At 37.0% G+C, this 19,911-nt stretch overlaps 1 protein-coding gene across 1 annotated transcript; it reads right to left on the bottom strand.

Moving 5' to 3' along the window:
* Positions 1–1,859: 1,859 nt before the first annotated feature.
* LOC103028671 (myelin-associated glycoprotein) lies at positions 1,860–18,650 on the bottom strand. The gene is made up of 10 exons (XM_007232350.4): positions 18,373–18,650; positions 18,100–18,169; positions 15,514–15,876; positions 11,474–11,764; positions 8,191–8,442; positions 4,614–4,880; positions 4,439–4,523; positions 3,880–3,954; positions 2,983–3,040; positions 1,860–2,850 (listed from the first exon to the last, which is right to left on the bottom strand). Exons 2-10 carry the CDS (start codon positions 18,146–18,148, stop codon positions 2,782–2,784), a joined length of 1,509 nt encoding a protein of 502 aa, XP_007232412.3. The 5' UTR covers positions 18,149–18,169; positions 18,373–18,650; the 3' UTR covers positions 1,860–2,781.
* Positions 18,651–19,911: the final 1,261 nt, after the last annotated feature.

Here is a 19,911-nt window from a genome sequence, read left to right as displayed (position 1 = left end):
ATAATAATAAAAAAAGCTCTTCTAAGCTCTCTACATTTGAATGTATGTGGAGCGATTAATAAATAAATGTGTTTATTATTATTATTATTATTATTATTATTATAAATGTATGGATATGTTTGGTGTACTGTGCTAAGGCATATTCTGGAGCTGAAAGTGTTGAACATGAACTGTTTAACGCGAGTTTCTCTTCAGGGTTGTTTTATAGCCACTTCTGCTTTTTGATTTCTGACTTTGCTCTCACCTTCTACAGGCATTAAATACAACACTGTTCTAAGTTTCCTTAGTCTGAGATGTCACTGTCAGGGACTTACTGTAGAACTAAAACCAGAATAGAGAATTGTCCTGCAGGGACATACATCAATTCATTTACAAAAATTAACTAATCAATTCTGAAATGTCCAGACTGGTTATTTTTATGTTGTTAGTTGGTATGATTCTTGTTCTGGGTGCAAGAGGTCTTGAGTTCAAATCCTCCACAAGCATGATTTCTAGAAGTCATCATAAGCGCATTATTGTAGACCAGCTTTATTTATTATATTAATTTTATATTATCTTTATTTCCTAATTTTTACAGTGCACAGTTGGACCTAGGTCTTATATATATATATATATATATATATATATATATATATATATATATATATATATATATATAGCTGTATATTTGTAAAATGATACTTCTTTAGTTTATATTTTTGTTGCAAATAAGAAATAAACACAATTCCACATTGCATCATAACTTTGTCTTGATATTGTTTTTTAATAACATGCATACAGTCATCCTGCATCAGTAAAATGTTTATTTCCTTTATTTATGACTAATATTGACTGCATTTGTCTTCCTTTGGTCTAAATAAGCTCCGAAATGTACTAAGCACACTGTTCCCACATGGTAGGCTTCTATAGTGCGCATAAAAATCATTAGCTCAAAATAAATAGTTTGCTCGAATTGAAGAAATTGTGAGCACAAATTGTAAATTGTATTGTATTTTTTCTTTATCCACGGCCCCTCATGGGCTCCATAATGAAAAGATTGTTTATCAAAATTATTATTATATTAAAATCTTTCATGATTATTATTAAACTCTATATTTGTTATCCAATTTAAATAATTTCCCATCATTGGAAATCGGTTTGAAATGGTGGGACAGTATGTTTTGACTAAATAGTTTGAAACAGAGACTGTAAAAAAAGATGGACACCGTGTTGCTGTTCCCATTCATTCAATGAAAATGAAGCCAAAATCTTCCGCCATGCTGGTGATCCTGAAACCCGAGTCTGCGCAATAGAGACCAGAGGAGAGGGAGAAAGACTGTGGAGAGACAGCCCACTCATTTAAATAACCCCGCCCTTGAGGGCTGCCTCGCGGTCACAGGCTGCAGACGGTCTGCTATTGGTCCCGCTCATAACCAGCCCTTTTTCAATAACCACACCTTTTATGAATAGAGCTGAATAACGTTTTTAAAAACGTATTCTGTGGGGATATAAACATTTAATAATATAAGCAGAGGTTACACTAGCTGTTGCATTTAAATAAAGCAGGAAGAATTACAGTATATTAGAAAAAAACGTGATTGAAAGTTGTGTGTTTTGCCATTGAAACCTATGGGCATGGGTGGGGTTACACAGATTTCAGCAACCGAACAGCAGGGGGCGCCCAACCTGTGGTGGCTTCACTTTTGAGAGACGATGCTCTGTCCAGATATATACAGTCTATGGTTTGAAATGGTATGAAAAACCTTATATCACCAAAAAAAACAAGCCTTCAGAGGCAAGGAAAAAAGTACTTAACCTTCAGCAGGTTTTAAAGTCACGGTAAAACAATTTATTTATACATTTATTTCAAGTGTTTTTAAAGCATTGTCATTTGCTCATTCATCAAGAAAATACAGCTTAATGTATAATCAAGCAATAATTAAGGTTAATGGTTTGTACAGCAGTAAAATCATCCAAAATCCACATCAATAAGCCTTAACATTTGTAAAAAAAAAAACCTAAAACACTGTAAGTAATAGAATTACTGAACACAGAATTATACATTTTTTATCGAACAAATGAAATTATGAAATGAAATAAATTTACATCTTATAATGTACATTACTCATTGGGAAAAACAGCCTACCTGAGACAATATGGCACTAAGGGTACTGTTATCTCCACCAGTCAGAGTGGTACATTGTGTGCAATTAATAGATTGGCCTCATGTTACGAAATTAGTAGTTTATTTGTAGTAGTTAAAGATTTCAATTTATAATAGACCCAATATTTTATAAACTGGTGTAGAGAGACCACAGTATAGTTTAATTTAAACACTATGACAACAGGTGAATCAGATCAAAGTGCAAATAAACATACAACCTGCAGCGTAAATTACAAAAAGCTTCATACAGTATTCATACTTAGGCTTTGGTGACAATAAAATATTCCACCCATGCACTGACTGGAGTTTAAAGGAGTCCATATCTGCTCTCATCTCTAATCACTGAGCATCACAAAGCATTGTAACCTGCTTGTGTTTCTATTTCCAGTCTTTCAGGTGAAGCTTAACTTCGCTATTCTGGTCTGGGTTTCCCAAAAGATGATTCTTAGAGGGTTGAGAACATTATACTGAGCACTCTTTTTCCATGTTCAGATGTTCTTAATAGTAAGGAAAACTGCTCCCTGTATGCTAAAACATGTTTACATACTACGTATTTCTAAAAGTCTTTATTTAAAATATATTACTAAGTGGATGTTGATATAAATGGAAATATCTCATTGAAATCACACTGTGTGGTTTTATACATTGGCATACATAGCCTCATCATCAGGTTCTTCAAATGTGTATGGATCGTTGTCTTCTTCAAGCTGAAAAGGAAGGAAAAGAAGAGGATAAACATATATGGGCATTTGATCTCTTTCAACATATACATTTATTTCTGACATAACAGTAAAAAGCAAAATGCAAGTACAAATACATAAATAGTGTGGCGCTCCTACCCCCATATTTCCGTACACATGATGACTTTCATCGTAGGTTGAGTAGGCCTCACATTTTCTGCAAATATACACATATTTTAAAATGTGACTAAAATAATGTAAACTAGTATTTAAAGGGGAGTAGTGAGGTATTGCTTATTGAAACAGAAAAAGAAGCATTTTAACAGAAGCATTATCATTAGCATCCAATTAGCATTTGATTAAAGAGGAAATCTCAGCCACGTCATTAAACTTTAGATTAAGTTATTCTAAGTGACTTCATTAGAATGTGTTGGTTGATGCCACTTGGACCATTTTTTGTTGTGTTTATTTTTGGTTTTCTGGTCAAAAAGACAAAACTTTATAGGCATATTTTAGGCAAAAAGCTTGTATCTCCAAATGGTCATTTTAAAGGAACAAAAATAGAATTGTTCAAAAATTTTTATACAGACATTCCAACACTTTAAATTCCCAGAATACATCTGATAATAACATGTAAGTAATTCTAGCAGATTACTTAAGCAATAATACACTCGAGGTTTGCGCTATATTACACAATCTCAGAACTAACTGTGGTATAATATAAAATACACAGTTTATGCTTGGATTTGTGTTTATACTATGTTTCTCGATTTGCACTTAAATTTAAAGTCCTTTTTTTCCTGCAACATCTAAATCTGATATATATCATTACAACCTTTTTAACAGGTAATAGGTAACATTTTGAAGAATTTCTATTTGTCCACTTTTCAGCCAGATTTAGATTATGACAAAAAATGAAAAATGTATATTTTAACAATTTAAAAAATTTAGCGAAAGTCTGTTTTATGTGCTATTACACATGCACTGTTTTATTGCGCATCACTCCATATAAGCAAATAACAAAATTAGCAATATAAACAATAACCCAACAAATACCTTTCTGAGGCACACTGTGTCACATCCATCTCAGTCTTCGTGTGTGTTACAGGCTGTTCAGCCCTGCTGCTTCCACTTAAAGAAGAACAAAAGAACAGTTTACAAGTGTTGTACACATTTTTACACAGGTTTTACACCGTTTATGAATACACAGTACTGTTAAAATTATAGTGAAAAAATCCATATATGGACAAAAATGTTTATTAAATCAGTAAAGCAATAATATTTAGAATAAATACTATTAACATCCAGTGTGGAATTTGACAGGACAATGCTTGTCCACATACTGCTGCTGTCTAAAAAGCTCGACAGAAAATATGGCATGGCCAGCCACATTGCCAGAACTGTAGTAGTGTAGTACGATGTTCCAATTTGCACTTGACCACAGCATAAATCTTTATTTGATCTCTGATCTGTAATTTTACAGCTTTTTTATTTTTATTGGATTATTTCTATAAAGACAGTACATCTTAAATTATACATAAACAGTCCTAAATATAGTGCTCAAGTGCCTAAAATTTCTGCACAGTAGAGTTGTTCATTCAAAAAACATTCCTACCAGCTTTTTTTTACCATCCATGCTGTGAGGCCAATGATAATCACAAGAAATACTGAGGCAGCGACTGCAGTGTAAAGAAGCTTATCTGCAAAAGAAGAGCATAAACATCTGCTGAACATCATCAAACTGGAAGCTTATCACTGAGGACTTAGTAGTGTGCAGTTTAAAACCTTACCACTGTGAGGAACGTGTAAAGTCAGGGTAGAATGCCCCAGGCTGTTATTGGCGTAGCAGTGCACAGTGTCTGAGTCCAGTACAGTAGACTGGAGAGTTACAACAGACAGAAAGCCATGATGCTCTGTGCTGGAGCTTTGGAGCACTTTGGTTTGATCTGATCCCCACCACTTGATGTCGCTGGTGGGATTGGAATCGACCATGCACACACACGTTGCTTTAGAGAACTCTGAAGAACACGAGGAGGTGGTTTTAATTTCAGGAGGATCTGTGCAGAATAGCAGAGAACAAAATTACATTATTATATTCAATGATGTTTGAAATTTTGTATGAAATGTAATGAAGTTAATTCATGACCGGTTATTTAGAACACCATGCAGCTTGAAGGTTTACAGTTGTTCCACATGGTCCACATTTTAAGTGTGTTTGGGTTCATATTTGTGGTATATTAAAGAATTATAAAAAAAATATATTTAAAAAATCTGGTATCGTTATCAGAAGGGGAAAAAAATGGTATTGTGCACTCCAAAATTAAACTCCCTATAATTTCAAACCTACACAGATAGAAACTTCTCAACCTCTCTGTGTGGTGAGATCCTTGGTCTTCATAATGCTGTTTGTTCACTAGTATTCTCCTACAAACCACTGAGGCCTTCACAGAGCAGGTGTATTCATACTGAGGCTAAATTACACACTAATTAAGTAACTTCTGACGGTAATTGATTGCACTGGGTTTTATTTAGGGGTTTTAGACTAAAGGGGGCTGAATAGTTTTGCATGTCACACTTTTCAAATTTTTATTTGATTAAAAAAAAAAAACATGTGCTACTTTGTGTTGGTCTGTCACTTAAAATCTCCATTAAATACATTTAAGTTTGAAGGTTGAAAGGTGACAAAATGTGAAAATGTAGGAATACTTTTGCAAGCCACTTTACTATAGTGCTTTGGAGCTCCTAATATATCACTGCTTGTTGCTGTCGCTACTTTGATCAAGGGATGTAACGATTTGTATATTCCCGCCAAACTTTCATGGTGCAAAGGTCACTGTTTAGTGTGTACAGTTGCAATAACAAAACATATGCACATCTATGAAGTTTTTTTTTTTTTTTAAGGGACATTTTACGCCACCCGCCTCAAGCTTTCCCACCAGCCCAACCTAGGTTCAGTATCACAGTATCACAGTACCATGATGTAGTATGTAGTAATTAATAGTATTACATAAATTATTATATTCTATGTATTAATATATAGTAGTTTTCTTTTCATGTTATTTTGTTGTGTCAGTGGTATTTTCTGCACTCTGATATGTACATAGTATGTATAAGTATGTATCATCATAGTATGGTGTTTTTTGGCAGGAATGCCCTCTCTCTTCTTGCAACCATCCATCTCTCTGATTTGTTTTTCCAGGGTTGTTCTCGCTGTCGGCACTAACTTCACAAGAACTGCCACTTGCACCAGCCTGGGAGGCAGTTCTCGCGAGTTTAGTGACATTTCAGTTTAGAGAGGCACAAAAATGTTTTTTTAAATTATAATATAATATGGGAAATATCGGAGTACGGCGGGAAAAAGGGGTAAAACGATAGTTTCCCCAACCAACACGAGAGACTTGACAGGTATGCTTTTTTTGTGCTCTGATTCCTTGAAGTAATGGGTGTTAATGTTAGTAGATTTAATCAGGCTTTAATCAGTATTTACAAATATAGAAGGCGCACTCACGTAGTTTGTGTTTCTGATGAAATGGCCAAATAGAGTAGCTGCAAGTTAAGTGTAAGTTAAACTGACTATTCAGTCTAATCTATGATTTAGACCAGTGGTTCTCAAACTCTGGTACGTGTAATGTATTAAAAACAAAAGAATAAACAGGAAAATATATGTGGGTAACACAGGATGTACAAGTCTCTGGATTTTCAGAATTTGCCTGGGTTCTTATGAGACAGTGACACTTTGTCACTATCCGATAAAAACATCTCTAAAATGGACATAATTTTCATGAACTAGAAGAAATGTCATGAAAGTAATTTTGGAGAGTTTCTTTTATAATTTGGAGTTTATATTTCAATAGCATTATTTGTGTTTAATGTCAACATCAGGATAAAGATACTCATTGCGTTATTTGTCTACATGTCTACATTTGTCGTCAGGCTTGTAGTCCAAAAACACTCACTTACCGCTGCCCCAGCTAGTGAATTGGGCCATGAAAATCTGCCGTTATAAGGAGATAGGGAGCCCCAGAACGTGCGGAAAGACGAATACTAGAACTTCGGGCCAGTTGTTCAGAGGTAATCTGATCGGATTTTGGTTATTGGATTGGATCAAATCTGGAAAACGGGTTGTTCAAAAGGGAAAGAAGCATTCTGAAATCGGATCAGATCACGTAATCCAATCCTAGTTTGTAAATGGATCAAACCCTCAGTTTCTGTTGTTCAAAATTTTCAGTAGGATTTGGATAACTTTGATCCAAAAAAACAGGATTACCCTGATCCCAACAAGGGGTAGGATTTCAAGGGGGATTTCAGGAAGTAAATGTGGTAAAACTTTAAAATCAAAGTTTTAAAGTAAAAAAAAATACATTTGTACAATTTAGTGTATATACATTTACTTCTATTTTGCACTTGACCTGTTTAACCGTTACAGTAATAAAGTAGACATTGGCTACCAATTAAGCCTTTTACTATAGTAACGTAAAAATAAAAACAATCTTGACACCATTAAATAAACCCCCCAAAAGATTTCAATAACAAACAAAAATAATATATTCATTTTTTCATCTACGTCACTGTCATTCATCACTGTATATTAATGTCAAAGAAACATTCATCAGATATGAAGCTGTCAAAAATACCAGAGTTTGTCCTGGTTCTTCAACAGGCTCAGGTGCATCATGAACATCACAGAGAGGGACATTGCGTCTGGTAGCAACATTGAGCAGGACAATACATGCAAGTGTTATGTTGCATGCTCCCTGTGGTTCGACTCGCAAATAGTTAAGGCATGCAAAGCGTCTCTGCAGAACACTCGATTGCTCGTATTGTTTTGCAATAAGCAGTATCTTGTTACTGCAAGAAAAAGAGTCATCAACCCCTGTTGGTTCTTCTATCTGTTTTTTTACATAGCTGGTAATCCGGCTTACGTAATCCTGAAAACTGTGTTTCTGGATCAGGTTGATCCAATCCAATATTGCTTTGAAAAACTGGCTTAAAAGTAAGACAGATCACCTGATCCTGGATAGCAAAAAATGTGATTACCAAATCTGGATAATTTTGATCCGGATTACATTTTTTGAACAACTGGCCCCTCATTCTTGAACTGGCTCTGTGATTATTGTTAAGAGTTCACACGTGCCCAGTGGACTATCTCCTCATTAATAGCACAGCTGAGCTGAGCGAAATTATTTGAGTGGCGGAAGGGAAGCCCAGGCCAGGCGACGCCCCTGGGTGGTACATATTCTAAAATGTTTGAGAAGCACTGATTTAGACTGATAAATAGTTAATGCGATATCTCGATAAACAACAGGGAGGATAATACATATGTTTTGAATGATACATCTGAATCTGTGTGTTTAAAAGTTTACTCACACACTACACTGAGCTTCACTAGACTGGAACTGGATTCTCCCTCTGTGTTAACAGCTATGCAGTAAAGAGGCTCCACGTGTCTGTTCACACTCTGCATCGTGTAGGTCTGTTCTTCTGAAACTACTGTCTTGTTACTTGTGATCCACTTGTAGGAGTTGGCAGCAGGGTTGCTGTCACTGGAGCAATTCATTTCCACAGAGCTCCCCTCCGTCACTAAAGACCTGGAGATCACCTTTACATCAGTTGGAGGATCTATGAATAAGACAGAGCACATTATCAATACGTTTAGTGGACAGTCACAGATGTACTATATTGCCAATCACTTCCATGACCACAAGTGTATAAAACCAAAAAGCACCAGTAGTGTTGTATTAAAGACCACTAAAGCTGAGCCCGAGTCAAGACCAAGTCCGTGATTTGTCAAGTCTGAATCAAGACCAAGACTTGGCAACATCAGCCTCTGACAACATTAGTATTTTAGCTAGCTCATCACTAAGGTTAGCTAGCTTGTTGCCAAAGTTAGCTAGCTTGTCGCTAAGGATAGTTCTCTTCCCAGTAACATTAGTATGTTAGCAAGCTTGTTGCAAATGTTAGTTATCTCACTAGTTTGCACTTACTTCTCCTTGTGCTTTTTTCTAGATGTCTGGAAAAACATAATTGTGGTCCCCAAGGTCACAATGATTGACATAAAGAGTATAACTCCATTTAGCTTGTAAAAAAGGGCACATTTAACTTAACGTTGGACTATTTAAAATGAATGTGTAACAGAGTGTAACAGAGGTTAAATGTTTGCAGCAGAGCCAATCACTACAGACCTCCAAACTTCATGTGATCTTCAGATTAATTTAAGAACAGAAAAGCATAGAGAGCTTCATGGAATGGGTTTCCATGGATGAACAGCTGCACCCGCCTTACATCACCAAACACAATGCAGGTGAGCGGATACTTTTGGCAGTATAGTGTATCTATAGTTGTTTCAGCCCTGACTAATAGATATAAGACCCTTTAATGCTTTAATTTAGTAATAATTATTAGTGCAATTATTTTTACAAATTTAACCAAAAAAGAGAGGAAGGATGAGGAAGAGGGAGGACATATTTGAATGATACATCTGAATCTCTGTGTTAAAAAGTTTACTTACACACTACACTGAGCTTTACTGGACTGGAACTGGCTTGCTCATCTGTGTTAACATCTTGTAATCAGTGGCTTAGCTGTTCATTATGTATCATGTTTAATGTTGTAATCAATAAAATACGAATAAAACTTAACTCTATGTTCCCCCCTGCGCTCAGTCCTGCTTAAAATAAGAATACAATTTTAACAGTGATTAAAAATGCAAAACTCGACATCACCGTAAATTCATTAAGCATTTATACAGATCAGATATCAGTGCGGACTGTTAGCAGTGTCTGTTGGTGAGTAGTTTGAAGATGAAGATAAGCTGTGGTTCTGTGTTAGCTGTTAGGATGTGGGTGTGGGGTGTGAAACTGCATTTTTTCACCTCCAAAATAAAGATACAGAAAGAGCTCATTTCGATATTCTGTCCATTCAGAGATCTGATGCGGTTTTGATCATAAAGAAACGCCCTGCTTTGTAAAATCAAATACTCATCATTAATTACAAAGCCTTTGGTAACATAATACATTTTGATGAATTTGTGACCAGAGAGCTCGGCTACAAATGATTACAATTAAGCACAAAACTACCATATTTTTAGGTGCTCTAAAAATCCTTACATTTTCACAAAAATCATCAGTGGCCTTTTAATCCGGTATGTCTTATGTATGAACTTTACCAGTCAGGGGCAGTAAAGTCACTCCACTAAAGTACAGCGTTATACAGGAGTTTCAGTTTAGCCCTTCAGCATTAGAGCTGGGGCAGCTTTAGCATGAGATGCTAACCGCGCTTATTATTTCCCCGTATAGAGGTAAGTATTATCGGCCTGTAGCCTTCTCCTAACTTGGCTAGCACTGCTAAAGAGGTTAGACACTAATGCTAATGCTCCAGCCTAATGTTCGATACATTCAGGAATCTAAGCTTACTGTAAATAAACAGAAGCCCTTTACTCACCCAAATAACATCAGTTTTCAGGTGAGAAATCTGTGTAGATTTACACCCAGCACTCGTTTGTCCTTTTTATTTACTTAGCTTAGCTTTACTGAACTTTGTTATCTACCCCCTCACCACCACCCAGCGGCGAGACCTGCTGAATTAGAAGTTCCTTATAGTGTCTCTTAAAATGTGCCTTATAATCCAGTGCACCATATGTATGAAAACAGACCAGAAAATAGACGCTCATCTAGATAGTGCGCCTTATAATATGATGCGCCTTATGGTGTGAAAAATACGGCCTTAAAGTAGCCATTAGAGATGGAAATACTTGTCTATTTTTTCACTCAAAAATATATAGATGGGTGGAGACATGTTTGCCACAGTCATTGATTACAACCAATAGAGCAAATATTAATTTTACACAACATATCTAATTACATACTAATAAAAGGTCAAAATATGTATAGTATAGTAAATTAGTTATTTAAAAAGGAGTGCCTTTGAACCCTGTTCTGTTTCCTGAAAATAAATTGCTACTGTTTTTCATTGAATGAGGAACTGAATACTGCCAACCGACTTTGATAGGGCCACAAACACTGCAATGTTCTAACACCAACTGCCACATTGGCCACATCTACCACAATGTTTTTAGGTGAATCAGGTGGATTAGACAAACAAAAAATCATATCATTGCTGTCATGTAAAAAAAACATTTTCAAGGTTTGAGTGGTTCAGTAGAATAAGGCCATGATCTCTCTGGGTACTGGCTCAGTGGAGCTGTTCCCTCATCACTTCTAGTGTGCAGGCAGTGATCCAGGGCTTTCCTTAGAATAGGTTAGCTACCCAGGGTAATCCAAAAGTTGAAAAAAGAGGTGGTGGCTGACTTTACATATATAGCAGGATACATGTGCTATTCTTGTTGGAGGCATTACTAGTGATAAAGGGAGTTCATATGAATAGTGATTGCCCTTCCAAATTGGTAAGAAAATTATTTTTTGGGATTTTTTTTTTATCATTATCTAGATTTTTTCTAACATATTTTTATACACTATATCAAGATTCTGTTATAAATGGATCAATAGAAATGTTCCAAACAAACCATTCTAAAGAAACACGATTTTGCATGACAGCAATGATATGCAGATCTTGCTCCAGTCAACCAAAGTCACAGCAATCTTTATTTTACACTTTAAATCATTGCTGTTCATATGATGCAAACATGACTCACATTTGACATTGAGAATTTTGCTGCTGCTCACTTTCATCCCTCCTGTAAACTCAGCCGTGCAGCTGAGGACTTTGTTGTTGTCCTGGTTGGTTGTGGTAAAGCTCAAAGACGATGTTAACTGCCACTGGTCATCAGCCTGCTTCTTTGATTCGATGCTTTCTTTTCCTGGGTGGTTCCAGGTAATTCGGGGAGGAGCAGAAGGACAGGAGTGCAGAACAGAACAGGTCACTGTCACCTTTTTTCTTGTCTTCATTTCTTCTTCCACATGAAGTGTAGGACGCTCTGGAGCATCTACATTTATATAAAAAATGTAATTCATATCATCAGGTAAAATCAGTCAATTATTTGCAGTCTTGGTCTGTAGTAGCCTTGCCCTAAAATGTTTTAACATTTTCCTGCTTTAACACAAAATCACACTCTTCTTTGGTTCGACATTTTGACTAGTTATCTACCAGTCAAAAGACGCCAATCAGAAACCAGTAAATTGTTCACAGTCATACTAACCTACTAGGGGTGTGACGAGACACTAATATCAGGAGATGAGACGAGACACGATACTGGGTTCACGAGAACGAGACGAGACGAGATTTAAAAATAAATTTTCAAAATGAAAAATGGCTAAATAAAAACTAGAGTTTTATTTGACAATCATATAACACAAACTTAACAGACTGGTTTCTCTCACACATTGATTCTATAAGAAATACAAATAAGAATAAGAATAAAAAATACAAATAAAACTTTTCTAGGTCTTATATAGTGCAAACAATAAATGCAAACCACAACCAGTCACGTTAATCTTGCGAGATCTCTCGTGCCACGAGATCTTGTTACACCCCTATAACCTACCGTCTTTTCCTCTGTATTTATAGCTGTCTGTTTGTCACAATCTTTCCAATATGTAACAAAAATACTTAAGTAGTAATGTTGGTCATCTATATCATACTAAAGTAATTATTTTTCCAATGATGTTCTAGTTCTACTCCTTATATTCACATATGTTCACACACAAACTTTCTATTTCTTACATTTTAAAAAATAGCCTAGTTACTCCCATTTAATTTTAGCTTCTTTTCATTTTAGCTTTTCATCATTCAAAAAACCCTATCCAAGCTTTTGTCCTTAATGGCATTTTTTCCCCTTGCATTTCATTTATTTGCAGTGGGTACATTCAATATGTCCAACAGGTCAAAACAAGTTCAGAACAAATTGTGCGCTGTTAAGTTGGTTTATGCACACATAAACCAAAAGGAATGACAGATTTTGCCTAATATGGTGAAGTAAAAGTAAAAGTAAAAAGTGTGTGCTGTACTGGTGACTTTGGAGGCCACTCCAGGACAGTGAAGGTAGATAGGTAGGTAAGTAGGTAGGTAGGTGGGTGGGTGGGTAGGTAGGTAGGTAGGTAGGTAGGTAGGTAGGTAGGTAGGTAGATAGATAGATAGATAGATAGATAGATAGATAGATAGATAGATAGATAGATAGATAGATAGATAGATAGATAGATAGATAGATACTTTGTTAATCCCCAATGGGGAAATTCATTTGTCCAACAGCACACAAATAATAAAAATAATAGTAATACTAATAAAGAAGTAACACAAAAAGCATACACAACAGAGTCCATACCCAGGTACAAAAAAGTGCTAAATGGTGCTTATTAAGTACACACATCAGGTGTTAAGCAGTCTAATTCCAGCAGGAACAAATGACCTGCGGAACCTCTCAGTCCTGAGAGAGGAGTCTATCACTGTGCCTGCTCCTCTGAGCTGCCAGGATCCCATGCAGAGGGTGTCTGCTATTACTGAGGATACACTCCATTAAACACCTCATCCTCTTCTCCACTAACTGACCCACAGAGTCCACTTTCCCGCCCATTACACACCCATTACACACTTCCTTATAAGCTTATCCAGTCTATTCCTGTCCCTAACAGTAATGCTGCTTCCCCAGCGGGCAACACCAAAGAAGACAGCACTCGACACAACCGAATGATAGAATGTGTGCAGAAACTCATTACACACATCAAATGATTTAAGCTTCCTGAGGAAGTAAAGCCTGCTCTGTCTGCACTGACCAGTCCAGTGTGTTGTCCAGGTGGACTCCGAGATACTTATATGACTGAACATTCTCAATGATCTGTCCATCGATGATAACCGGCTGATGGGAATGTTTCAGTCTACGGAAATCCACGATCATCTCCTTGGTCTTCAGTGCATTGAGGAGAAGACCTTTTCTTCTACTCCAGGCTGTAAAGGCAGCAACAAGATCTCTGTACTCTCTTTCATCCCCACCTCTTATACATGCCACCACAGCTGTGTAATATTTCTGAATGTGGCAAAATTCAGACACATGTTTAAAATCAGCAGTGTAAAGAGTGAAGAGAAATGGTGACAATACTGTACACTGAGGAGCCCCAATGTTGGTTACCACCGTCTCAGACCTGCAACCACCCAAACTGACATACTGCGGACGCTCTGTGAGATAAATCCATGTGACTAACATAGCATCCACACCTTTCATCTCCAGCTGTTCCCTCAGAATCTGCGGCCTGATAGTGTTAAAGGCACTCATTGTCGTCTTCAAGAAACCAGTCTGAGATGATTGGCACTTGGCATGACATGGCGCATTATCCTGCTGGAAGTAGCCATCAGAAATTCGTACACTGTGGTCATAAAGGGATGGACATGGTCAGCCACAGTACTCAGGTTGGGCTGTGGTGTTGACACAATGCTCAATTGTTACTAAAGAGCCCAAAGTGTGCCATTAAAATATCTCCCACACCATTGCACCTCCACCACCAGCAGCCTGAACCGTTGATACAAGGCAGCATGGATCCATGCTTTCATGTTGATGATGCCAAATTCTGACCCTGCGATCTGAATGTCTCAGCACAAATCGAGACTCATCAGACCAGGTATTGTTTTTCCAATCTTCTATTGTCCAATTTTGATTAGCCTGTGCAAATTGTGGTCTCAGTTTCCTGTTCTTAGCTGCAGGAGCGGCACCCGGTGTGGTCTTCTGCTGCTGTAGCCCATCCACCTCAAGGTTGGACATGTTGTGGGTTCAGAAATGCTATTCTGCATAACTCTGTTGTAACGAGTGGTTATTTGAGTTACTGTTGCCGTTCTATCAGCTCAAACCAGTCTGGACATTTTTTTCTGACTTCTGGCATCAAGAAGGCATTTGCGTCCACAGAACTGTATCCGCTCACTGGATAGTTTCTTTTTTCGGCTTATTTTCTGTAAACCCTAGAGATGATTGTGTTTGAAAATCCCATTAGATCAGCAGTTTCTGAAATACTCAGACCAGCCCGTCGGGCACCAACAACCATGCCCCGTTCAAAGTCACTTAAATCACCTTTCTTTCCCATTCTGATGTTCGGATTGAACTGCAGCAGATTGCCTTGGCCATGTCTACATGTCTAAATGCACTAAGTTGCTGCCATGAGATTGGCCTATTCAACATTTGCATTAATGAGCATTTGGACAGGTGTACCTAATAAAGTGGCCGGTGAGTGTGTATTGATAAGTTTCATTGCTATTTAAATGATGCAGATGCAAGGTGTGAAAATAGACTGTTGTTGGGGCATTGCAAAACACCTTGCACAGGATGTAAGAAAAGGTCCACACAATTTAAAACTCACAGTGCTATTTTAACAGTCATAGTGCTAATTTAACACTCACAGTGCAATTTTAACAGTCATAGTGCTAATTTAACACTCACAGTGCTATTTTAACAGTCAGAGTGCTAATTTAACACTCACAGTGCAATTTTAACAGTCACAGTGCAATTTTAACACTCACAGTGCAATTTTAACACTCACAGTGCTAATTTAACACTCACAGTGCTATTTTAACACATGGGTCTGACCCTGGCATGTTTACTGTGTATAAACTGATATAGAAGAATGACACTTGTCTTGCATTGAAAAAGCACAACATCAAGAACAAACTAACTTGGAAAATGAGAGCAATGTATTATTTACATTCATTATGTATATCTCAACAGAAAAAAACAACAGAAAAAAGGAAAATACCCACCTTTCACTGTAACGGTGACTTTATGATTACCGAAAGAGTACTTGTTGAAACCTACAATCTCAATCCTGAATGTAAAAGGTCCTTTATCACTGTTCTTCAGAGGATTGATCTTGAGTGAGCAGTTTCTGTGATGTAAGTCCCCCAGCATGCTGGTACGATGCAGGAACGTGCTGCTGATCTGGGACGCCTCAGAGTGGAAGACTTTCTCATTAGAATCTGTTAACCAGATCCCTTTGTAGTCCGAGGCCTTCCTATCTGAACCAGGGTAGTTAAACCGGCAGGAAATGTCCAAACACGAGCCTTCCAGACCAACCACAGAGTGAGACACCGCTATATTCCATGAGTCATGCTCAGTAGCACATTCTGTAATGAAAAAATAAAACAGGCATGTTTCGCATTGTTTCCATGTGTGTGTGACAATTTGTGACTGTGACAAGGCAAGCCAGTTATCTCTGTAAAACAGAGCTCTAATTACTGTTAGAAATAACAGTACTGCACTGCTCAGTGCAGTTTTTTTCTCTGTGTGTGTGTGTAAAGTGCAACTCTGTAGCGTGTCATCTCTACAGTTAAAGGTGATTTAAATGCTTTTTTGAGCAGTACCTTAGAACAACGACTTTTTTTCACATAAAACTTGTATATAATACAGTTGTATGAGTGTTTTGAAGACGTTTCTTGATGCAAAGGTTCTTTTTAAAGAGTTTTCATATTTCTTTATAACAAACAATCAGTTCTTCTATGACCTCACTAAAAAAAATGTTTTACCTTTATTAGTTTTTATTTCACTTATATATTATAGTTATATATAAAGGTCTTTCACAAAACTATACCTACCAATTGAATCCTTATACTACACTTTGATATATAAGAAAGACGTCAAAACTATGAAGAAAGGCATATGCAGTTATAAATTAAAAAAAGTGTTAAACAAGCCAAAAATATGTTTTATACCAGGGGTTTTCAACTGGTCATTTTCTCATGGTAATTAAGGAGAGATTTAGAAAACAAACCATCCTTCAAAAATCCATTTAAACATACACATGCATGCAAGAGCATCAAGAGCTTTTTTTTAAGAAACGGAAGAGGAACATGATAACCACATGTAAAACTGCACAAAATAAATAAGGCCACAAAATTAGATATTTCTTGTCTCTGTATATATATTCTATGTAAAAAAACTCTCTCTGTCTCTCATATTTTCCCCCAATATAAAAGGCAAGTACAAAATCAGATGAGCATCAATTATTTTTTATTAATTATGGCTGTTTTATACTTTAGATTCTTCAAAGTAGCACATTTTGCTTTGATGCCAACTTTGCCACCTCTCTGCATTAGCCTGCCCAGAATGGTTTTCCAACTGTGTTAAAGGAGTTCTAGAGGTGCTGAGCTCTTGTTCACCACTTTTCCTTCACTCTGTGCTCCAACCTGTCTCAAATCACCTGGGCTGGGTTTTTAGGTCAGGTAACTGCATATGTGTTTCTTTATAGTGTTTAGGTTTTTAATATTAATCTACAATGTAAATAATACAAAAAATACATATTAATTAGGATATGTGTCAAAACTTTTGACTGGTACTGTGTCTATATGTATGTTAAGTAAAAGTAAGGCTTGGTTTATTAAACGATGAAAAGTAAGAATCTGAAACTGTTTAAAATCAAAACATAATTTAATGCTGATTCAGCCTTAATATGACGCTGATTCTGCAACTCATAAACATTGAAATGGCAGCTGGATTGACATCTCTGCTTTATCCTTATTTTTAAAATGTATACATATTTTTACATTAAATTTTCATTTGTTGTTTTAAAGTTTAATTTTAATCAGGCACCTATCAAAACATTCCACAGCTTTGTGTACTGTGTATGACTATGTTTGTAACAAATAAACTTATAATTAACAATTGAATTTGATTTGACTATTTATGATTGTTAAAGGCTAGATAATAAATGTCTTATACATTTTTCTGTTGCTTTTTATCGTGATTATGCAAATTTTTGGGAGTAACGGGAAATCCCAGGTATAAATCAGTGTCTTCTCTGCCACAAAACTAAGAAATCACAATAGTGATTGGGTGGTGCTATGTGAATATACAGATGATTCCACAGATTGCTTTAATGAACTTCTGTCTGGCATGCCCATACAAATAAAGCAGAAGTCATAGAATATTAGTATAGTACAGTCGGCCAGTACTGGGTAATCACAGTTATGATTCAGATTTACTATTATTTTATCCTTTTTAAGACGTTATCTGAAAAGTTGCAAACATACTACTAATAACAATAATAATAATAACATCAAGATGGCGCCGAGCATGGCTGCCGTGTTGCGAGCTCCCACTTATTTTAGCAGTTTTTCTTTGTTTTTGTGTTTGTTTGTTACTCTTTTTATTTTATATTATTTTATTACTCTCTTGTAAATATTATTCTTTGCGCATTGGTGGGAATCTGCACCCAAGTTTTTCACTCACATGTACACCTGTACTCTGTGACGTGACAATAAAATCTTGAATCTTGAATAATAATAATAATAACAATAATAATAACAATAATAATAATAATAATAATAACAATTATACATTTTTTCACTCACCTTTGAGCAATAGGCAGCAAAGGCAAAAACACCACCAGCAAAATGGCATCTTCTTGTCCTGGTTATGAATCTAGTAAAAATAAATAATAATATTGTAGAATAACAGCAGATTGATTTCTAACGTGTCTATTGAAAAATTTCATTTTTTAAATACAAATGTAAAAATAAGTCAGAAATAAGTTCAAAACATGCAGAGAATAACAATAAAACAATATATTTCATTACAATTCAGAAAAATAGAAAACACCACTATTATTATGATAAATTACTTACTTCTTTTTTACAGTAAATGTTGATGGTTTTGATTTCCAGGAGTTAACTGCTGTCCTTGACTACTCTGTTCCCCTTTCAGAGTCAACGTGATGTCTTTATTTTAGTCGTCACTGCTTCCTCCTTTTTCATCTTCAGTTTCCACATCAGACATTTTTTCCATATTATCTTATCATCTTTTATTTGGGCACAACGTATGTGGAATCAGTGAAGAAATAAAACAGTATGCTCAACAGGATTCATGTATATAATGTGCTCAGTGCAGTTTTAGAGCTTTCGTTTTCTTTTGTTTTTTCTTAGTCAGACAGGACAGCCACATTTGCCACACCTGTTTCCTTTCATAACCCAACCCGCAAAACAGTGGCTGTTATATAGCACAGTTTTAAAGTATTGTAGTAGATATTTGATGTATTAATAGTAAATATGTGACATGGTTTGGGTAACACTTCGTATTCAAACAAAATTAATCACAATGATTTTTATTTTACAAAAGAAAAAAGTGATAAACTGTTTCCTTCAATGAACCACAACAAACAGTGACTATTACATATCTATTAAAGGACCAATATGTGTTATATTTTTGGTAGTAAGTGATAACATGATCAGGATGTATCATCAGATACTAAGGAAACATACTGAGTTAAAGCACTGGCAGTGTCAGGTGGGGTGCGGGAAGGACGAGGAGGCGGACGCAAACGTAAACTATACACAAATTTAATAACGTAAACAAACACAAAATAAACATAAACTTACATAAACCAGAACTGAGTATACACAGGAAAAACACAAGGACCACTAACAGACGTAAAAACGGATTGACACGAGAGAAGGGGACTATAAATAGTGGTGGACACACACAGGAAACAGGAAACACCTGGGACTAAGGGGCGGAGCTACAAATGAACACAGGTAAGTGGAAAATCACTGGGGAAGAAACACAGAGGAGCACGGGTCACGTGACAGAAGGAACACAGACACAAGGAACAGGTAAATAACAGAGAAACATGATAACAGACAGGAAACAGGTCAAGGACGTGACAGAAGCCTCCCCCAAAACGCGCAGCTCCCGAGGCGCGTAAAAACGACAGGGACAGGGACATGACAGGGAGAGACAGGGGCACAAAAAACACAAGCGGGGGGCAAAGTCAGGAGGCCTCGGGGCAGGCCTAGAAACACGGGGCCTGGGGCCAAACATTGTTTTGGGAGCGGGCACAGGATCAGAAGCAGTGGGTACCACGTGGGCGGCAGGCACTGCTGGTGCTGGAGCAGCGGGTGCTGCTGGTGCTGGAGCTGGAGCTGAGCCTGATACTGCTGGTACTGCAGTGTATGCAGGTTCCGGGGCTGTGGGAGCAGCATATGCAGGTTCAGGGGTGGCAGGAGTCGAGGAGCGCGTTTAGGCCGCGAGAGTCACGGCGCACAGCGTCTCAGCCGCGGGCTTCATGGAGCGCGGCGTCTCGACCGCGAGAGTCACGGCGCACGGCGTCTCAGCCGCGGGCTTCACAGAGCGCAGCGTTTCGGCCGCGAGCTTCACGGAGCGAGGCG

Source organism: Astyanax mexicanus, chromosome 18 (assembly GCF_023375975.1).
Source record: "Astyanax mexicanus isolate ESR-SI-001 chromosome 18, AstMex3_surface, whole genome shotgun sequence".
In the NCBI taxonomy this organism is placed as follows: Eukaryota; Metazoa; Chordata; class Actinopteri; order Characiformes; family Acestrorhamphidae; genus Astyanax; species Astyanax mexicanus.
The sequence above is the reverse complement of the archived record's forward strand: the minus strand, read 5'-3'. Positions and strand labels throughout refer to the sequence as shown.

Bases quoted from the DNA above. Each gene is read 5' to 3' on its own strand.
- LOC103028671 (XM_007232350.4), bottom strand. From the start codon at position 18,148: ATGCCATTTTGCTGGTGGTGTTTTTGCCTTTGCTGCCTATTGCTCAAA. The intron at 4,881-8,190 runs GTGAGTAAACTT...TATTCTGCACAG, and splicing joins AGTGAAGCTCAGTGTAGTGT to ATCCTCCTGAAATTAAAACC. The intron at 3,041-3,879 runs GTATTTGTTGGG...GTATATTTGCAG, and splicing joins ACACAGTGTGCCTCAGAAAG to AAAATGTGAGGCCTACTCAA.